The sequence below is a fragment of the Ixodes scapularis genome, unplaced genomic scaffold (genome assembly GCF_016920785.2).
Source record: "Ixodes scapularis isolate PalLabHiFi unplaced genomic scaffold, ASM1692078v2 PGA_scaffold6__148_contigs__length_123643588, whole genome shotgun sequence".
NCBI classification, from domain to species: domain Eukaryota; kingdom Metazoa; phylum Arthropoda; class Arachnida; order Ixodida; family Ixodidae; genus Ixodes; species Ixodes scapularis.
The window spans coordinates 89986886-90001312 of record NW_024609881.1 but is presented as its reverse complement, the minus strand read 5'-3'; the positions used below and the strand labels follow the sequence as shown (position 1 = coordinate 90001312).

The 14427-nt window shown below is 44.4% G+C and overlaps 2 protein-coding genes across 3 annotated transcripts in view; one reads left to right on the top strand and one right to left on the bottom strand.

Annotated features, from left to right (window-relative positions):
* Positions 1-937, bottom strand: part of LOC121838539 — a 269231-nt gene extending 268294 nt beyond the window's left edge. Inside the window, exon 1 of the mRNA XM_042294849.1 lies at positions 720-937. Within this exon, the coding sequence (XP_042150783.1) occupies positions 720-790 (71 nt within the window). The 5' untranslated portion in view covers positions 791-937. The remainder of the gene's footprint in view (positions 1-719) is intronic.
* A 2038-nt stretch (positions 938-2975) lies between these two features.
* LOC8028602 (thymidine kinase, cytosolic) lies at positions 2976-13727 on the top strand. Of its 2 annotated transcripts, XM_029981083.3 has the most exons (7): positions 2976-3204; positions 3298-3329; positions 3499-3612; positions 7936-8029; positions 10065-10154; positions 11811-11930; positions 13431-13727. In XM_029981083.3, the coding sequence occupies exons 1-7, from the start codon at positions 3130-3132 to the stop codon at positions 13518-13520; spliced, it is 615 nt and encodes a 204-aa protein (XP_029836943.2). In that variant the 5' UTR covers positions 2976-3129; the 3' UTR covers positions 13521-13727. The 2 variants fall into 2 exon arrangements, with proteins under 2 accessions (XP_029836943.2, XP_029836944.2); XM_029981084.3 differs by lacking the exon at positions 10065-10154 and having other exon boundaries at positions 2997-3204.
* Positions 13728-14427: the final 700 nt, after the last annotated feature.

Sequence of the window (14427 nt, the reverse complement as noted above, 5' to 3'; positions counted from 1 at the left end):
GGTCCCTCCCAGAAGCCTCCCCACTCACCATGATTGGTTGTTTCCTCCTCTTCAGCATTCGCTCCGCTAAATTGAAAAGAGTGGAGAGCTTTTTGGGAAGGAGCTTGCCCGACTTTTCCTAACCTGCAACAGACTATAGACCCTCCCAGTAATCGCCCTCTGTGCACCGCCACCTGTGTCCACTAGGCTGTGGAATGCGTTCTGAGTGTGCACAGTAGCTCTCTTCCACAAAATATGAGACGCCGCGCATGCATTCCCAGCCTGCAGTGACTTTGCATTTTTCGCCTGGGCGATGAGCACTGGAAAGGTCTATACACATTTGCAAGTATGGCCAGGGGCAGATTTAGAGGGGGGGTCCGGATGTCCTGACCCCCCTCTTGATTTCTGCATGTGTAAAATTTAAGGCGTGAAACGAGGGAGAGGGGGAGGGGTTTCCTAAACAAATGGTACGCCGGCCAACACCTGACCCCCCCCTCAGGAAATTCCTGCATCCGCCCCTGAGTATGGCCTCAGGGCGTCACCATCTTGCTCAGCTGGGGTGCGCTTGGGTGCGGCCATAATCCGATTACAACGCCTAAGCAAGGCATCGCAATCGGATATGACGCGTCCAAGCGCACTCCAACTGAGCAAGATGGCGGCACGCTGAGGCCATGCTTGCAAATCTGTATAGTTTCTCCAACTAAATTTGAGTTAACAGTCGTATATGGACACGTGCTCACATGGTAAGAATCTTTGGCACCGAGACGGACGTGGGCATCCATTTGTTTCTCCTCTTCGGAGAGCCGCTCATGCTCTCCGCATGACCAACTCGAAAGGAATCCACCGGTCACTGTGGTTGGCTGAGGCTCTGTCTTCTTGTCCGGCTGCTGGCTTTCTGGTTGGCTCCAAGTTCATGTTTCCCGAATGCTTGGTGGCGTGCACGCCATGACGCCCAGACTCTCCCTGTAACGTAATGTGGCATAAAGTTTGGTTTGTTCATTTCATTATTTTTCGTTTGTCTATCCATATGTTCCGTTGATCCAAAGACGTGTCTTCAAAGAAGTGTGTGTTAAAACAAAAAATGTGACATTTATGAAAGAGAAAAGGTTGGTTGCAGATATCAATGTTTAAATAGAGAATGGGGATTTTAATGTTATTAAATTTTTTGGCATAAAGCAGAGAAAGTTTATATTTTAATGTTAAGTCCAAAGATTCCTTGACAGGTGATGCGTTTTTATTGTTTTAAGTTGAAATTGGTGTCTACAATTAGGAGTCATAACTCTGAAAAAATAATAGCTTTTCTTCAGTGTGTACATGATTCATAATTTCACTGTTTTAAGCTCTGGGTGCCAACAGTATGGTTAGCAAATTCAGTAACTACACTGTACTCTACCTTGGCTGTTTGCTCGTCCTGTTATGTTGAGATACTGCAAATATCAGTTTCCATCACAATAGTATTCGTGAAAATTTATTTATTTACATTTGTTATTAAACTGGTATCAAAAAGGCAAATTAAAATGTGGTGTTTGCCTTTTTAGTATAATTTACAAAATGCTGTACTAATGTTTTTTTGTTTTTTTTTGCAATTTGATTTGCATTGATTTTGATGTATTGTCTAGCAAACAGTTTAATGCAGACAATATTTCACTCAAATTGTTGTTTCTTCAGTCTACTTCAAAGGAAAGTTTTAGTTAATTATCGGGAGCTTGTAAAGCGTGCAAATAGAAAAAACAACAGTTATCAATAAACTCGCAACTCACAAGCAGCAAAAAATTCGAGCGCTCCAGTTTGTTTACTTTGTCACCTGGCCGGCTCTTTTTAAAGGCGACAAAGCGACGAATGTTGACGCATGCCATCGCACGAGGACTTGCAAAAGTTGACAAAGAGGAAAAACTACTTTTTTATTAAAATTATCTACAACAAAGTTCCGCAAACGTGACTTCGGCATTCACAGAACAAGTTTCACCTGATACGTAGTACACCTGTCAAAAAAGAAAACTTAATTCTAAGTGAAAACGTTAGCCGACATTCTTACGGCCAATACGCGAAAGCATATGTTACAAAAGCCCTCTCAAAAATGCAAAAGAAGTCCTATAAATAATTATTTTGAGAACTCACCCCTTTAAACTGCGCTGCCACCGCCTTGCAGACGACGATCTTGAACTTCGAGCGCGAGCGATCGTGGGTTAGGCCTAACACTCCGAGGGCTTCTGCTACAAGCTCCGGCATAATGTTCTTTTTGGTTGTCGGCGCAGCTTGTTTGTACTGTTGTTTTTTCCCCTGCCCAAAAACGTGCGGCAGCGTTGTTCGGAACTTTTACGGCGCGTCGAGAAAACAAAGCGAGCCAAGAAAAAAGCTCGTCAGCCTCGCCAAACAACTTCGTGAGCGGCATCGCGTAAAAACATAAACCGAACGTCCTCAAAAGTCCCGCCTCCTTCCAGAGTTAACTGCTACTGGCTGTTGTTCTTGCAGCCTAGGTTGAATCCTGAGTAGGGTCAACGTTAACCCTACTACCACAATACAACTGGCATTGTCTAGTTAAATATATGGTCGGGGATGTCTCTTTTAAAAGATCCCTTGCTGCTACAACGATTGTCGTGCAAATGTCGCCCAACTGCGCCCAACGCGCCCAACGAACTTTTGTCGTCTGCAAATTCGTCTGCTATGTACGGTCAACGCTACGGTGATGTCTCACATTTTGTTCATTATTCACCGTGGTTTATTTTCTATGTTTATTTTTAATAAGAATCTACACTTTTCTATCGGACAATTTTTAACCATAGTTTTTAATGTCACATGTCGCGTGGTCAGTGATTCTAGCGGCGAACACTCATAATGCATAGGCAAGTCATAAATAGTTTTAAAAGCCCGAGCAAACAGTACTTGTTCGCATTTGATAATTTAAATATTATGTCAAATTATGCAAACGTTTTCGTAAGCGCCTGAGATGGCCCCGAGCCACCTCCGCAAACTTTCCAGCCTGGCAACTCTGACTTTTCCGTAGCGCTTCCGTTTCGCGGTCTTTTCGGCTGGCGCAGTAAACCAGTAAACTTCGCTTTAGTGAAACAGCAAGTGAACCGCGATAGTCTTCTTAATATAACGCTCTCAGCTACTTGAGTGAGTTCAGTTGCCGTCCCGAGAAAAGGCACAATGCTTGTCATCACGTCTTGCGACCTATCGTCGTGCAGCACCGACCTGGAATCGTGTCCGAAAGGTCAAATTCAGGTGACTGGCAATCAACCACTCGCTCCAGTTCTGCCGCCGATTTCAGTTCTGTGAGACCGTTTTTTGAGCATATTGTGTGCCCCTTCTTTGCAGCTCATTATTGGTCCCATGTTCTCGGGAAAGACGTAAGATATGTATACTCCATTCCTGAAATTCCTAGCTTAAAAAATATTACGTAACTCAAAAACAGTTTTTTTTTTTTTTTTTTTTTCTTTTCTTTTTCTTTTCTACTTTGGATTGTGTTTAATGTGCTTTGCCCTATTTTTCGTAATAGACTGATTTCTTTACTTCCAGAACCGAGCTCATGCGTCGGTTAAAGCGGTACCAAGTCGCAAACCACAAGTGTCTCATCATCAAATACGCAGGGGACACGCGCTACGAAGAGGAACACATCAGCACCCATGATAGGTGAAGTCTCAAACTAGCTTGAGACATCTGGGGGCTGATGCTTCAGAGTAACAATCAACCTTTTGTAGAAACATTGGTTCGAGTGTAAATGTTTCTAGTACCCTCTCTCTCTCTTCCTTCTGGCCGAGCAGAGAGAGATGGTGTCTTTGGGTCAGAAGATTACGCACGATGGGGACAAAGGCGAGTTTTGGGGAGCCGTATCTAGGTCACAGCCAGGGGCGGATGCAGGAATTCCCCGAGGGGGCAGTCAGGTGTTGGTCAGCGTATTGTATGTCTAGGAACCCCCTCTCCCTCGTTTCACGCCCTAAATTTTACACATGCAGAAATCAAGAGGGGGGTCACGACATTCGGACCCCCCTCTCTAAATCCGCCCCTGGTCACAGTACCTCAATGGATGAACAGGATGTGGCTGATGCTTTGGGTGTCGTAACGAGTGGGAGAGGCCTTATGCATGCGTTGTTTTCTTGCCACTTAGTCTCTAACCCAGTCACGTGTCTAGGTGGCAGCACATATTCGCTAAAAGGTCTATTCGTGTCGGGTGTGCGAAGCCAAAAAGGCAAAAGACAAAAAAAAATTCATACTAGGGTCTTTCTACGTTGGTTTGTACAGTAACTGTCTGGGTCATATTTTCTATATTTTTGTAAGAAATATCTGTGAAAGCCATGGTCGGGAGGAAAATTCAGCTGTGTGTGAACGTTGTAGCTAAATTCTTCCCGGAGATATAAAGTTGAGAAGTTTGAGGTGTGGACATTGCCGAGCTTTCACTGTGGTAATTTGCACAGCCGCCAATGTTACACCAAAGGAGTCACTAATTTTTTTTCCTTTATTTTACACGCAGTTTACAATATGTACACCAAATATTAAAAAGTAGTTATATATTTCTATGCAAAAAAAAAAAAAAAAATTACGAAACACATTTTAGAGACTTATAAATTATTTGCCAACAAACAGCTTCATGCAAAATATCGCAAAAAGTGCGCCTTGAAATGCAGCTTACAAATATATAAAGAGATATTTGCTAGCCATCGCTGTAGTTTTGTTATTAATGCAGAAATGTTAAGTAATTTCTCTAAAAGCAAAATTGTATGTCAATATTTAAAAAAAAGAACAGAAAAAAAAGTCTTGTGATGGCAAAATGTTAAGTAACGTATGACCTCTAATTGAGAAAAGCAACAATAAACTTTCACTCGAATTTAGCTAGCTTGTTTTTGTTATGGGGGCTCTGCCGCACGACGCCTGCTCCAAAGAGATATTTAGAACCGACAAAGTTTGTATAGCGGTGCTGCTCTATTGCAGAGCGTAGAAAGTCGTCATACCTTAAAACCATTAGACTAGAAAGAATTTTTAAAAAAATTTGAAGAACAGCGCAGTTTTGTTAAACCACAGGAAAAACAAAAAAAGATCACGAAAACAAAACATGACGTCACAAAGACTTGACCAGACGTGGCTTGACAGGCTAAACACTAGACACTCTTCCGACAACGAGCATTCGCCGCCAAGCGCCTGCAAAGATAATCTCCGTCAAGACTATGAGAACCGCCCAGCTTTCTAATCTTTGGGTGTTAGATTATGATTAGGGTTCCGTGTTTTCGGTGTACATTTTTTTTCTCTAGGGTATTTTATGTTTTTGCGGCGTTTACTTGGTGCACTTTTTAGCTTTTATCTGACTGTAAATAACGTTGGGAGCCACGGATGCTGCCACCCATTTCTTTGGTCCAGAGTCTTGTTTCGGGTTACGGTGCCTGGAGTGTGGCTCGGACAGGTGTGCGTAGCATCCCGAAGCGGCGGCGAATGACGTTGCAAAAGCCAGATCGTCGCACTGTTGGATGTCGCTGTCCCGGCAATCGATGCCACTTCTGGAAGACTGCACGAGAGAATGCGAGTGGCATCATTGCGGCGTCTCGGCCCCTGGATAATTAAAGCTTCCCCTGACTGCCAAGCTGGAGAGTAAAGTGTAGCGGAACAAGTGTCTGCTGCGTCCTCCGCCACCGCTGCAACGCTTCCAGAATCGCAGCCAGTAACCGTGTGAGGTTTTCACGACGTCCTCGGGGTAGAAATTGAGAGACCACTTTATTCGCGACTCCAGCAAAACGGACTGCACTAAGTGGGAAAACCGGGAACCAGCCGGAACAGGTCGCTTTGCGCCTTTCCGCTTCTCTGGCGGCTTTCACGGACACGTGTTGTCGGCGCAGTGGCGAACAACGTAGTTTGGCGAAGGTCCGAATATTTCTTAAATTTGCCTGAGTGTTCATTAGTGTGGTGAAGCCTCAGTAGATTGTTTCCTTCCATCACGTGTTTGAAAGCCCTTTATTCCACAACATACGGTCACATGCTTTCGATTTCTTGGATGGGGAGGAATCGCGGAATAATGTTTTGATTTCTTGTCTTGCTCGAATCACGTTCAAAGTGACGAATACTTGGTAACTGGTAGGTGGTTTCTTTATAAGGATGTAGAACAGTAAACTGAAAACGACAGACGGAGGTGTTTCACTGGAAAGAACACCAGTGTAGCAGTCAAGTAAATGGGAAGGTTCAATAACTGCTTTTCTTGAGTTTGGTTTTGTTCGATTAGCTTCAAGATTGAGCCACCCATGCCAGTCGGTGTGTTGGCTATTCATCTTGGCTGCTTTTCGCCGAAAAAGCCTCTGGACCACATCGAAGGAGTTGGGCTGATTTCGCAATTACTTGATTCTGGAAAACCTGCTCGCTGCATACGATTATGGAGGGAAATTGTCTGCTTTCAAAAGGTGGTGGATGCGTCTCGCAAAGTTAGAAGCTGTCACAACATTATGATATATCGCGCCTTCAATATTTATGTTATACCCCTGTCGAAGCCAGCAGCAATATACGTCTACATTGCTCAGGTTGTCCAGCCACAAAAAAATACTCAATTTCTCCGTTCAGTATTCAAAGTCAAGTTCAATGCAGAGAGGCTCTGCGTGAATATCGATCGATGAAGACTCTCTTCAGTTTGTCCGCATTCATATCCGTGCTGCCAGCTAGAACCATTTGGTTCAGTTTAAGTAGTATCTCTCTGTCTGTCAAATTTACTTTTATTCAGCAGTTCACCTAATACCTAGTCAACTAAGCTCATGTTTCAACCCGAAGAATATACTAATATCGCTTTAGTGGGAGATAGTACGTAATATAACCCACATATTCGTCAAAATGACTTCTCGATTGCTACTAAAACCCGAATTGAAATACGAGTATCAGCTGCTTAGTTTGGCGCCAGCGGGTTAACATGCTTCTTAGATCAAGAAGCGCTTGCTTAATTTTTGTAATTTTCCTGGAGCCTGTGTTGTTGACCGAGCAGACAACTGGAGCTCTTAAACGCAAATACGCACACGCAAATACGCACAAAAGCTTGATTTTGCAGACAGATAAGTCGCATGGTCGAGGCATGCGAGTTAGCTGAAAATTACTGACAGTGGAACGATTCTGTAGTCATCGCCATTTTTCTTAGCTGATCAAAACTGAATAGAGTATTACCGTCTCTGCGGGGCCCATAGTTTCGGTTTCGAACGAAATCTCCGAAACAGAAGTTTGGCATGGAAAGAACAAAAAGCACCGGGAAAACAACTTTCCTCTTCAAGTTTATGTGCACCGGCTACACATAACCGTCACAGTTCAAATACCTATCAAATAGGGCATTAAACAAAAGAAAATCTGTTAAATTGAATGCACCACCTGTTCAGGCGGCCCGGCCGAGCCAACGCGACCTGTTCCCAGCAGCCATGTTTGTTTTGTGGTGGTGCCCCCTATAGGTCGCTGGAGTCACGAATAGGACGTGGCAAGCACACCGGTCGGAGGCGCGTTCTAGGCACCTCTACTCGTAGACACAAAATCGCGCGACAGCCTGCAGGTAGCAAAAAAAAGGGGGAAACATAATATTCCGAAAGATAGCCCGCCCCCTGCTTTTGGCAGGATTTGCTATTTTTTCTGAAACACTGAAAGGTAGCCCACTTCTAGTGATTGCAGGGCCCTGACCAATGGTGACCTCGTCAGAAATGATGTTACTTAACCACGTCGGAAGATTAGCAAACACTGCCGATTGGGAAGGGTTCATCGGCCCCTTTCTGCAATCGCAAGTTTTGCGGGTCACAGAATAGAAAACTAGCATTTTTTCAACCTTTTTTGATCGCACACTGAAAGTTAGCTCGCTGCTTATTTTGACCCGATTTGCTTTTCATTTTAGGTGGGCTATCTCTCGGCTTATTGTGGTATGTTAGTGCAGTTGTCATCTGTATAACCATCTTTCTTTGCACAGCCATTACGCTGTACGCGCTGTTTGACGTTTCGAAAATTGCATCGCTGTTATAGCCAAGCCATGCCCGCCATCAAAGCCAGAACTCTAGCCGAGCTCGGTAACCTGGAGGCCGACTTCAGAGTCATTGGGATCGACGAAGGGCAGTTTGTAAGTGATGAAACAGGCGGCCCTCTGTTATTATTAACTGTCTTGAAGCTGGTTTAGACATTTGCGTTTCAGTGCAGCCGACTGTGTTGCAGCTACTTGCGTCACTCTGCAGCACGGTGTGCGCGGTTGACACAAGGTGGCGCCCATATGCAAATAGCTTTCAAACACTTCCGGTCCTGAACTAGACGAAAAGTTTTTTGCAATATTAGCGAGATAAAAATCTATGCGCTATCTACGAGGGGTGGTTGGTTATCATATTGCCAAAATTATTTGAGGCCCATGGTGAGCCTAATGAGAAAAAAACAAATGAAATATATGCAAACCGGAAGTGGGCTACCCAACAGATGACGCTATCATTCTATCTCGCCGTAAGAAGTTGTAAATGGCACAGTCTGTCGCGCTAAAACGCAAATGCAGTGATGGAAGTGCTGCGCTGAATTGCTTCGTGAACGAAAGCCTGCTACATCTTGCACCAAAATGGCCTTTTTATTGCTTCGTGAACGAAAGCCTGCTACATCTTGCACCAAAATGGCCTTTTTGTTTGGAATTGCGCCACACCTGCCCAAAGATGGCCTTAAAGCAAAAAAAAAAAAAAATATATTTTACTATCGATAGACTTTAATATTTAGAGAAGGTGAAAGAAAGAAAAATGGTGCATCTGCTCATCTCTATTCACCATGTAGTTTGTTTCATCTTGGGTCGGAGCACAGTCGAAGGCTCGAGTGCATACGACCTCGAGCACATACTAAAGGCGCAAGTCATGGGACATCAGCTGCACTTGATTGGTCTAGCCAATGATGGAACACGTACAGGACGATAAAGAATGCCAGTATATCAAGCTTCAACACAGTTTGATTGGTCCCATTGCCTCGTAGAATCGGGTGTAGCGTCGACTTCGGGTGAAACAAAGTATAAGAATTGATCCGATTGATCGCTGACATCGTCTAAATATCCAGACGAGTTGTCTGCGATGTCAGGAACTAAAAGTTTGCGAAAAATTTGCAAAATAGTGGGTGGTGGCTACTGTGATAAGGCAGAACCAGAGTCTTGTACTCCCGCTGAGATCACTTGATTATCATGTCTGCCACATGCCTTGGTGCCATGGCTGCAGAGTACCATGGCCACTTTCGCTGCTCATGTCAACCTTCACCGCCTCTCACCAGCGTACGTGCGTTGAGCTTCACCGCTTTGCACTGGAGTGCTAGGAGCAGCGGCCGACCTGGGGTAGCGCCTGGCTTAGCATGATAGTTTAGCCGATGATGGAACATGTTAATTATGCTGAGGATTATTGCAGGTCGACCTAATTTAAAAAGAAAAAGAAGAAACTGAGCAGGGAAGGAGAGAATATATATGAATAAATATGGTAGTCACGGTAGTTCGTGTGCAGCTTTCCATCGAAAGAACGGCAAACTTAAGTAACTATGTATAGCCCCTACGCCTCTAAAGAACAGTGTCACCTCTAAAGCATGAGTGTAGGCTTTTATAACATGTTGGGGTGGTTGTTTTTGCAGTTTATGATATTGCAAGTCTCGAGTTTGGTAGGTTTATTTAACTTGCAGGACGCATTTTTATTGGTAGACGTGTTAGCGGATATGCTGGTTCTTGCTGGCATTCTACAGAAATTATATTTACAGGCTAAACAAACTACCGAGTGTAAAATGGGGAGGGGAGAGGATTTGTCCAGATGAAGTGTTGTGCCATGATTCACTTTTTCAACAATTTTTTAATACTCGTTGCAAATGAAACCTACCCCGACTACAGCCTCATTTAAGAAGACTTCCTTTTACGCCTTATCTATTCTGTTCACAAACGGTAATAAGAAATATGCTCCAGTAGCAAAGAAAAACCGTCAGTCATTATTATAAATGAACTTGTTTAGAGATGCAATCACTTTCTCATTCTCAAGTGATGCACTAAGAGATGTTGGCATCTGCTAAAGCTGCTCCATACCATTACTTTGCCTGCTACAGAACTTGCTGAAAAAGGTCAAATGCTGCTTCCATCACTGCAAACCTAACCTAACACCTGCTTTTAGTTTGCAGACATTGTCGAATTCTCCGAAAAGATGGCCGAACTCGGGAAAATCGTTGTGGTCGCAGCTCTGGACGGCACTTATCAACGGAAGGTAAAACGTCTTTTCCTGTCCAAGCGGTGAAACTGCAGATGCGCAAGCCTTCTGGCATCGTCGCTGCACATAACCGTAAACCGTTTCGTCTAACCACGCGACCCACAAGGAGAAGCTGCCTTGCAAGGTTTCAGGCTCGCAACTATCGTAATATCCCGAGAGATGGCCCACCTAAAATCAAGAGCAAATCGGGGGAAAACATGGAGTAGGCTAACTTGCTGTGTGCAACCAAGACAAGCTGAAAAAAAATATTTTTTTTTTTTTGTTTTAGGTTATGTGACTTTTCCAAGCTTGTTATGGTGGCGAGGGGCAACGAAGCAAAGATGACTGTGCTTTCTAGTCTGCAACATTTGCTTACATCTATATCCCACCATAACTAACTTTGCCGCATTTACGCCGAGGTCATCGTTGATCCTTACACTACTACTACTAAAAATAAGCTATTTTTCTGTTTGAAAAAAAAAAAATAAAAAAATACAACGAATTTAGCCACAAATGGGATGCAGGGTATTTTTCGGGGATGGGGCATCTCGGGATTTTACGGTACATTAAAAACACTGATTAGGTGTCACAATCCACCACCTAATTTGAAGGTGTTCCGTCGTATGCATCTGTCTATTCGTAGTGGTGGCGGCAAGGCTAAGCAGCTGGTTTCTTTCCTCAGCATAAAGCTGCAGTCTCACTTTTAGTACATCGTGCAAAAGACGGCCTGCAATCCCCATCTGAGGCACGTTTCTTCCTCATACGACGGCCCCTCTATGTCGGTCGTACAGAAACTGTCTGCAAACACGCTTGAAGCATGTATACGTTTGAAGCAAACGTATTCGATGCCCGTTTGCAGATAATTTTGTTGTCACGCCTGCAGCGAACATTGCGCCTTTCGTACGACTTACGTGCAGCATGACTGCAGCTCAAGGGGACAAAAGTAGAAAGAGTGCAAAGATAGTGCGTGCTCGAGATAATGCCTGCAGCATTGTTGCCAGCACAATTTTCGGGCAAGACGGAGAGATTTTGTAGCGTGCAAGAGTCGTGTCGAGCCTGTTCAAAATGATTATGTTTCTTCAATGTCAACGCACTGTGCGTCCCACTTGTGTCAGAGGAATCCTTGTCAAGATAGCTTTGCTACCAGATCTAGAAAGTGCACCTATTCCTCAACCTCTATGCGTTGCGAGTGTGATGAGCTGGGAGTCTGATCATCTGTTAGTGTGATGACCATGATGATGAGGATGAATGAGTTTTAATTTCGTATTTAATTGTGATGGCGAGTGTGCGTGATGACCTTGTTACAAATAAATTGTGATTGCGGGTGGCAGCGAGCTTTGGTTTTGCAATGAATCGTAACGGTGAGTATATGTGACGATGCTGTTTTGAATAAACCGCGACTGCGAATTTTTGAAAAGGGAAACTGAGGCAATTGCGAGTGAGGTTGGCTCGAATGCCGACCCATGGTTGTCGGTAGAAGCGCCCTTCAAGGCCTGGTAAAATTAACAATTTTGAATTCTTTTGCAGGGTTCTGCTGCCTTAATGCTTAGTTTGGATTGCGCAGTAGTGATGCACGTTGAATGTTCGCTGGCTGCCGAACATTTGGCCCCTTTTGAATGTTCTGCAACTTCATTTCTGGTGTCGAGTATTCCAAATGTTTCACTAATGATGCAGGGGTTTCCGACCATAATGGAGTTGGTGCCCCTTTCGGAGAGCGTCATCAAGTTGACGGCGGTCTGCATGATCTGTTACGCCGAGGCGTCGTACACCAAGCGCCTGGGAATGGAGAAAGAGGTTTGTGTGTTGTCCCAACCTCAAACTGTCACAGCTCCATTTTCTTAGTTTATTTCGTTGTTTAGTACATGTTGCTCAGGATCAGGGAGTTTGCGTTGAGCATGTTCGCATCATTCGAGTAAATACTAACATTTTCTTTTGTTTGTGCGGATCGTGCGAGATTGACTTTTCATTTTTTCACCATGACACCCAAGTTTTCAAGTTATGCACATCGTAAGCTATGCGAAACTTGTTTTCATTTTATAAATAGATTTGTTCTTGGTTTCGTTTCATGCTCTTTTTTGTCGCAAGATCTGTTTCGTGAATTCGGCCTCCAAAGATTTCTGTGGGAAATTGGCAATTAAAGTTATGTTATCGAGTGTCATCGAAGTATGCCGATGAATATGCCACGTCTGCGCTCGTCTGTTCACTTTGATGCATCGCTTTTTCGACGGTGGTGCGGACTGCTAACTCTTCAGAGTGTTTGCGCATGGACATGCAAAAGAACACGTGAATTCACTTATTTGCTCGCAAACATAATGCACGGTTATGCAAGTGACAGGTGGCAGAAAAGGAATCATATTACGGGGTTTTACGTGCCAAACCAACGGAGAGCACCTGGCACCCTCCGGCAAAGGACCAAGGAATAATTTCGACCACCCAAAGATCTTTTGGTGTTCGACAGAAACCTCGGTTACTCGGCACCCTCTCCGCGATCATCCTCTGTCGGACTCCGGCCGAGATTTGAACCCGCCGACTGGGTGACATTGGACTGATAAGTTTCCTCCGTTGTCGCTAAGTGACGCAAACACTTAGGCATATTCTCATTCTCTCGACCCACGGCTGCGTCTCTCTGGAAGACGTTTCAACCGGGTAAGGCTAAACACCAAAAATTAAGTTTTAAGGCGAAAGCCTTACTTGTCCCGTTGGGCAAAAAATTGGAGTGAATGGCCATACGAATGTGATGAAGCGGCACATGCCGCTCAATCGTATGTTCAAGAACGCTCCTCGTCCTTGCGGTCCTCCTAGAAGTCGTCGTAGACCTCTAAGACGACCTCACTTGTCACAGTACAAGAAAACAAGCGACGTCCCTCGGCATTGCTACTGAAATATGGCCATAAAAATGCGTCTTCAGCGTGATGTCATCATACATACTTAGTGTGATGTCACCGCCGGAGCGCTGTGTGCAAAAGATGTGCTTCGGACTTCATCTGTGCTCATTGTGTGCTCCTTGCAATGGACTGTGAAGCGATCGCATCATCACATCGACGGCCTCGACGTCGGCGGCACCGTCTACATCAACGGCGGCTTCCGCAGGCCATGGCCATCCACGCAAATATGCCACGGCCTCTAAGTGTCGTTCTTGACTTCGTCCTTCAGGTCATCCTAGACGTTGTCCTAAACTTTAATGCGTCTAGAAACATTTCTCCCGCGTGACTATAACGCTCTCGCCTTCCTACATGTAAGCAGTCTTAAATGTACTCATGTAATTTTTGTTGTTTTTTTTCTTGATCTGCGCAGGTGGAAATCATCGGAGGGGCGGACAAGTACATGGCAGTCTGCAGGAGCTGTTATTCGAAAGAGGACACGTCAAGAAAAGAAGAGTCCTAGCTTCTCGACCGTGAGCACATAACGAAGACGACATGTTGATTTTTTCGCCCCTCCACCGGTGATTCCATGGCACACCACCACCGCATTTGCATCCCTTTTGATAGTTCTTGAACGCGTCGACACTACACAACAAGTTGCCCATCCTCTTTTATATCGTTGCACATTCATCTTGTACAATTTTGCTCCAATAAATGGATCTTATGCATAAAATACGGAGTTTTAGCACTAACTGTTTTGCTGGGGAAGTATAGATGCAATGCAACTCAAAACGGTTTTCGATTTGCACAGTGCTGACAAAGCCACGAATGGAAAAGAGGAAAGCAGCTTTTGTATGAATTTTGAGCGACGGGCTAATCTTCTAGGGAACAAAAGCTATGTTAGGGATGCACAAAAAGAGGAGTTCCTTCCTCTCTTCTCCAATATGCTCTCTCCTGTACCTTCGGTAAGGGCCGAAGGTACAGGGGTGAGGGCTGAGGCTACGGGACTCAATCTTTGCCAGATTGCGGTGAAAAGGATAGCTGGCGTCTAAAAAAAGGGATATCGCCGTATTATGCTCCTGCATGTCTGAAAAATGGCTCAATGTTCCCTCAAAATTGTTTAGGAAGCATCTAACTGAAGGCTCAAGCAAAGTAAGTGGCCATGCCAAATGCTGTGCTTTTGGCCATTTTTTTTTTTTTTTCAAGGCATCATTAGAATATACTGTGCCGTATAAATGCGGCATGAATCGAATCCCGAATGCTATTTGATTAATGTTTGAAATTTCGTGACAAGTCCAGCCCTCAAAATATTCTCTCAAAGCTTCGGAGGAATTATTCTTTTAAAGTGGCACACTGTCTACACCACTACGAAGTGTCGGGAAATTTCTGAATCGAAATACTAGCTCCGAAAAAAGGGACAAGAAACACCG

Excerpts from the sequence above, each read along its gene's own strand:
- LOC8028602 (XM_029981083.3), top strand. The coding sequence starts at position 3,130 with ATGCTTGTCATCACGTCTTGCGACCTATCGTCGTGCAGCACCGACCTG. Across the intron at positions 3,330-3,498 it reads CCCATGTTCTCGGGAAAGAC|AACCGAGCTCATGCGTCGGT; the intron begins GTAAGATATGTA and ends CTTTACTTCCAG. Across the intron at positions 3,613-7,935 it reads CACATCAGCACCCATGATAG|CCAAGCCATGCCCGCCATCA; the intron begins GTGAAGTCTCAA and ends TCGCTGTTATAG.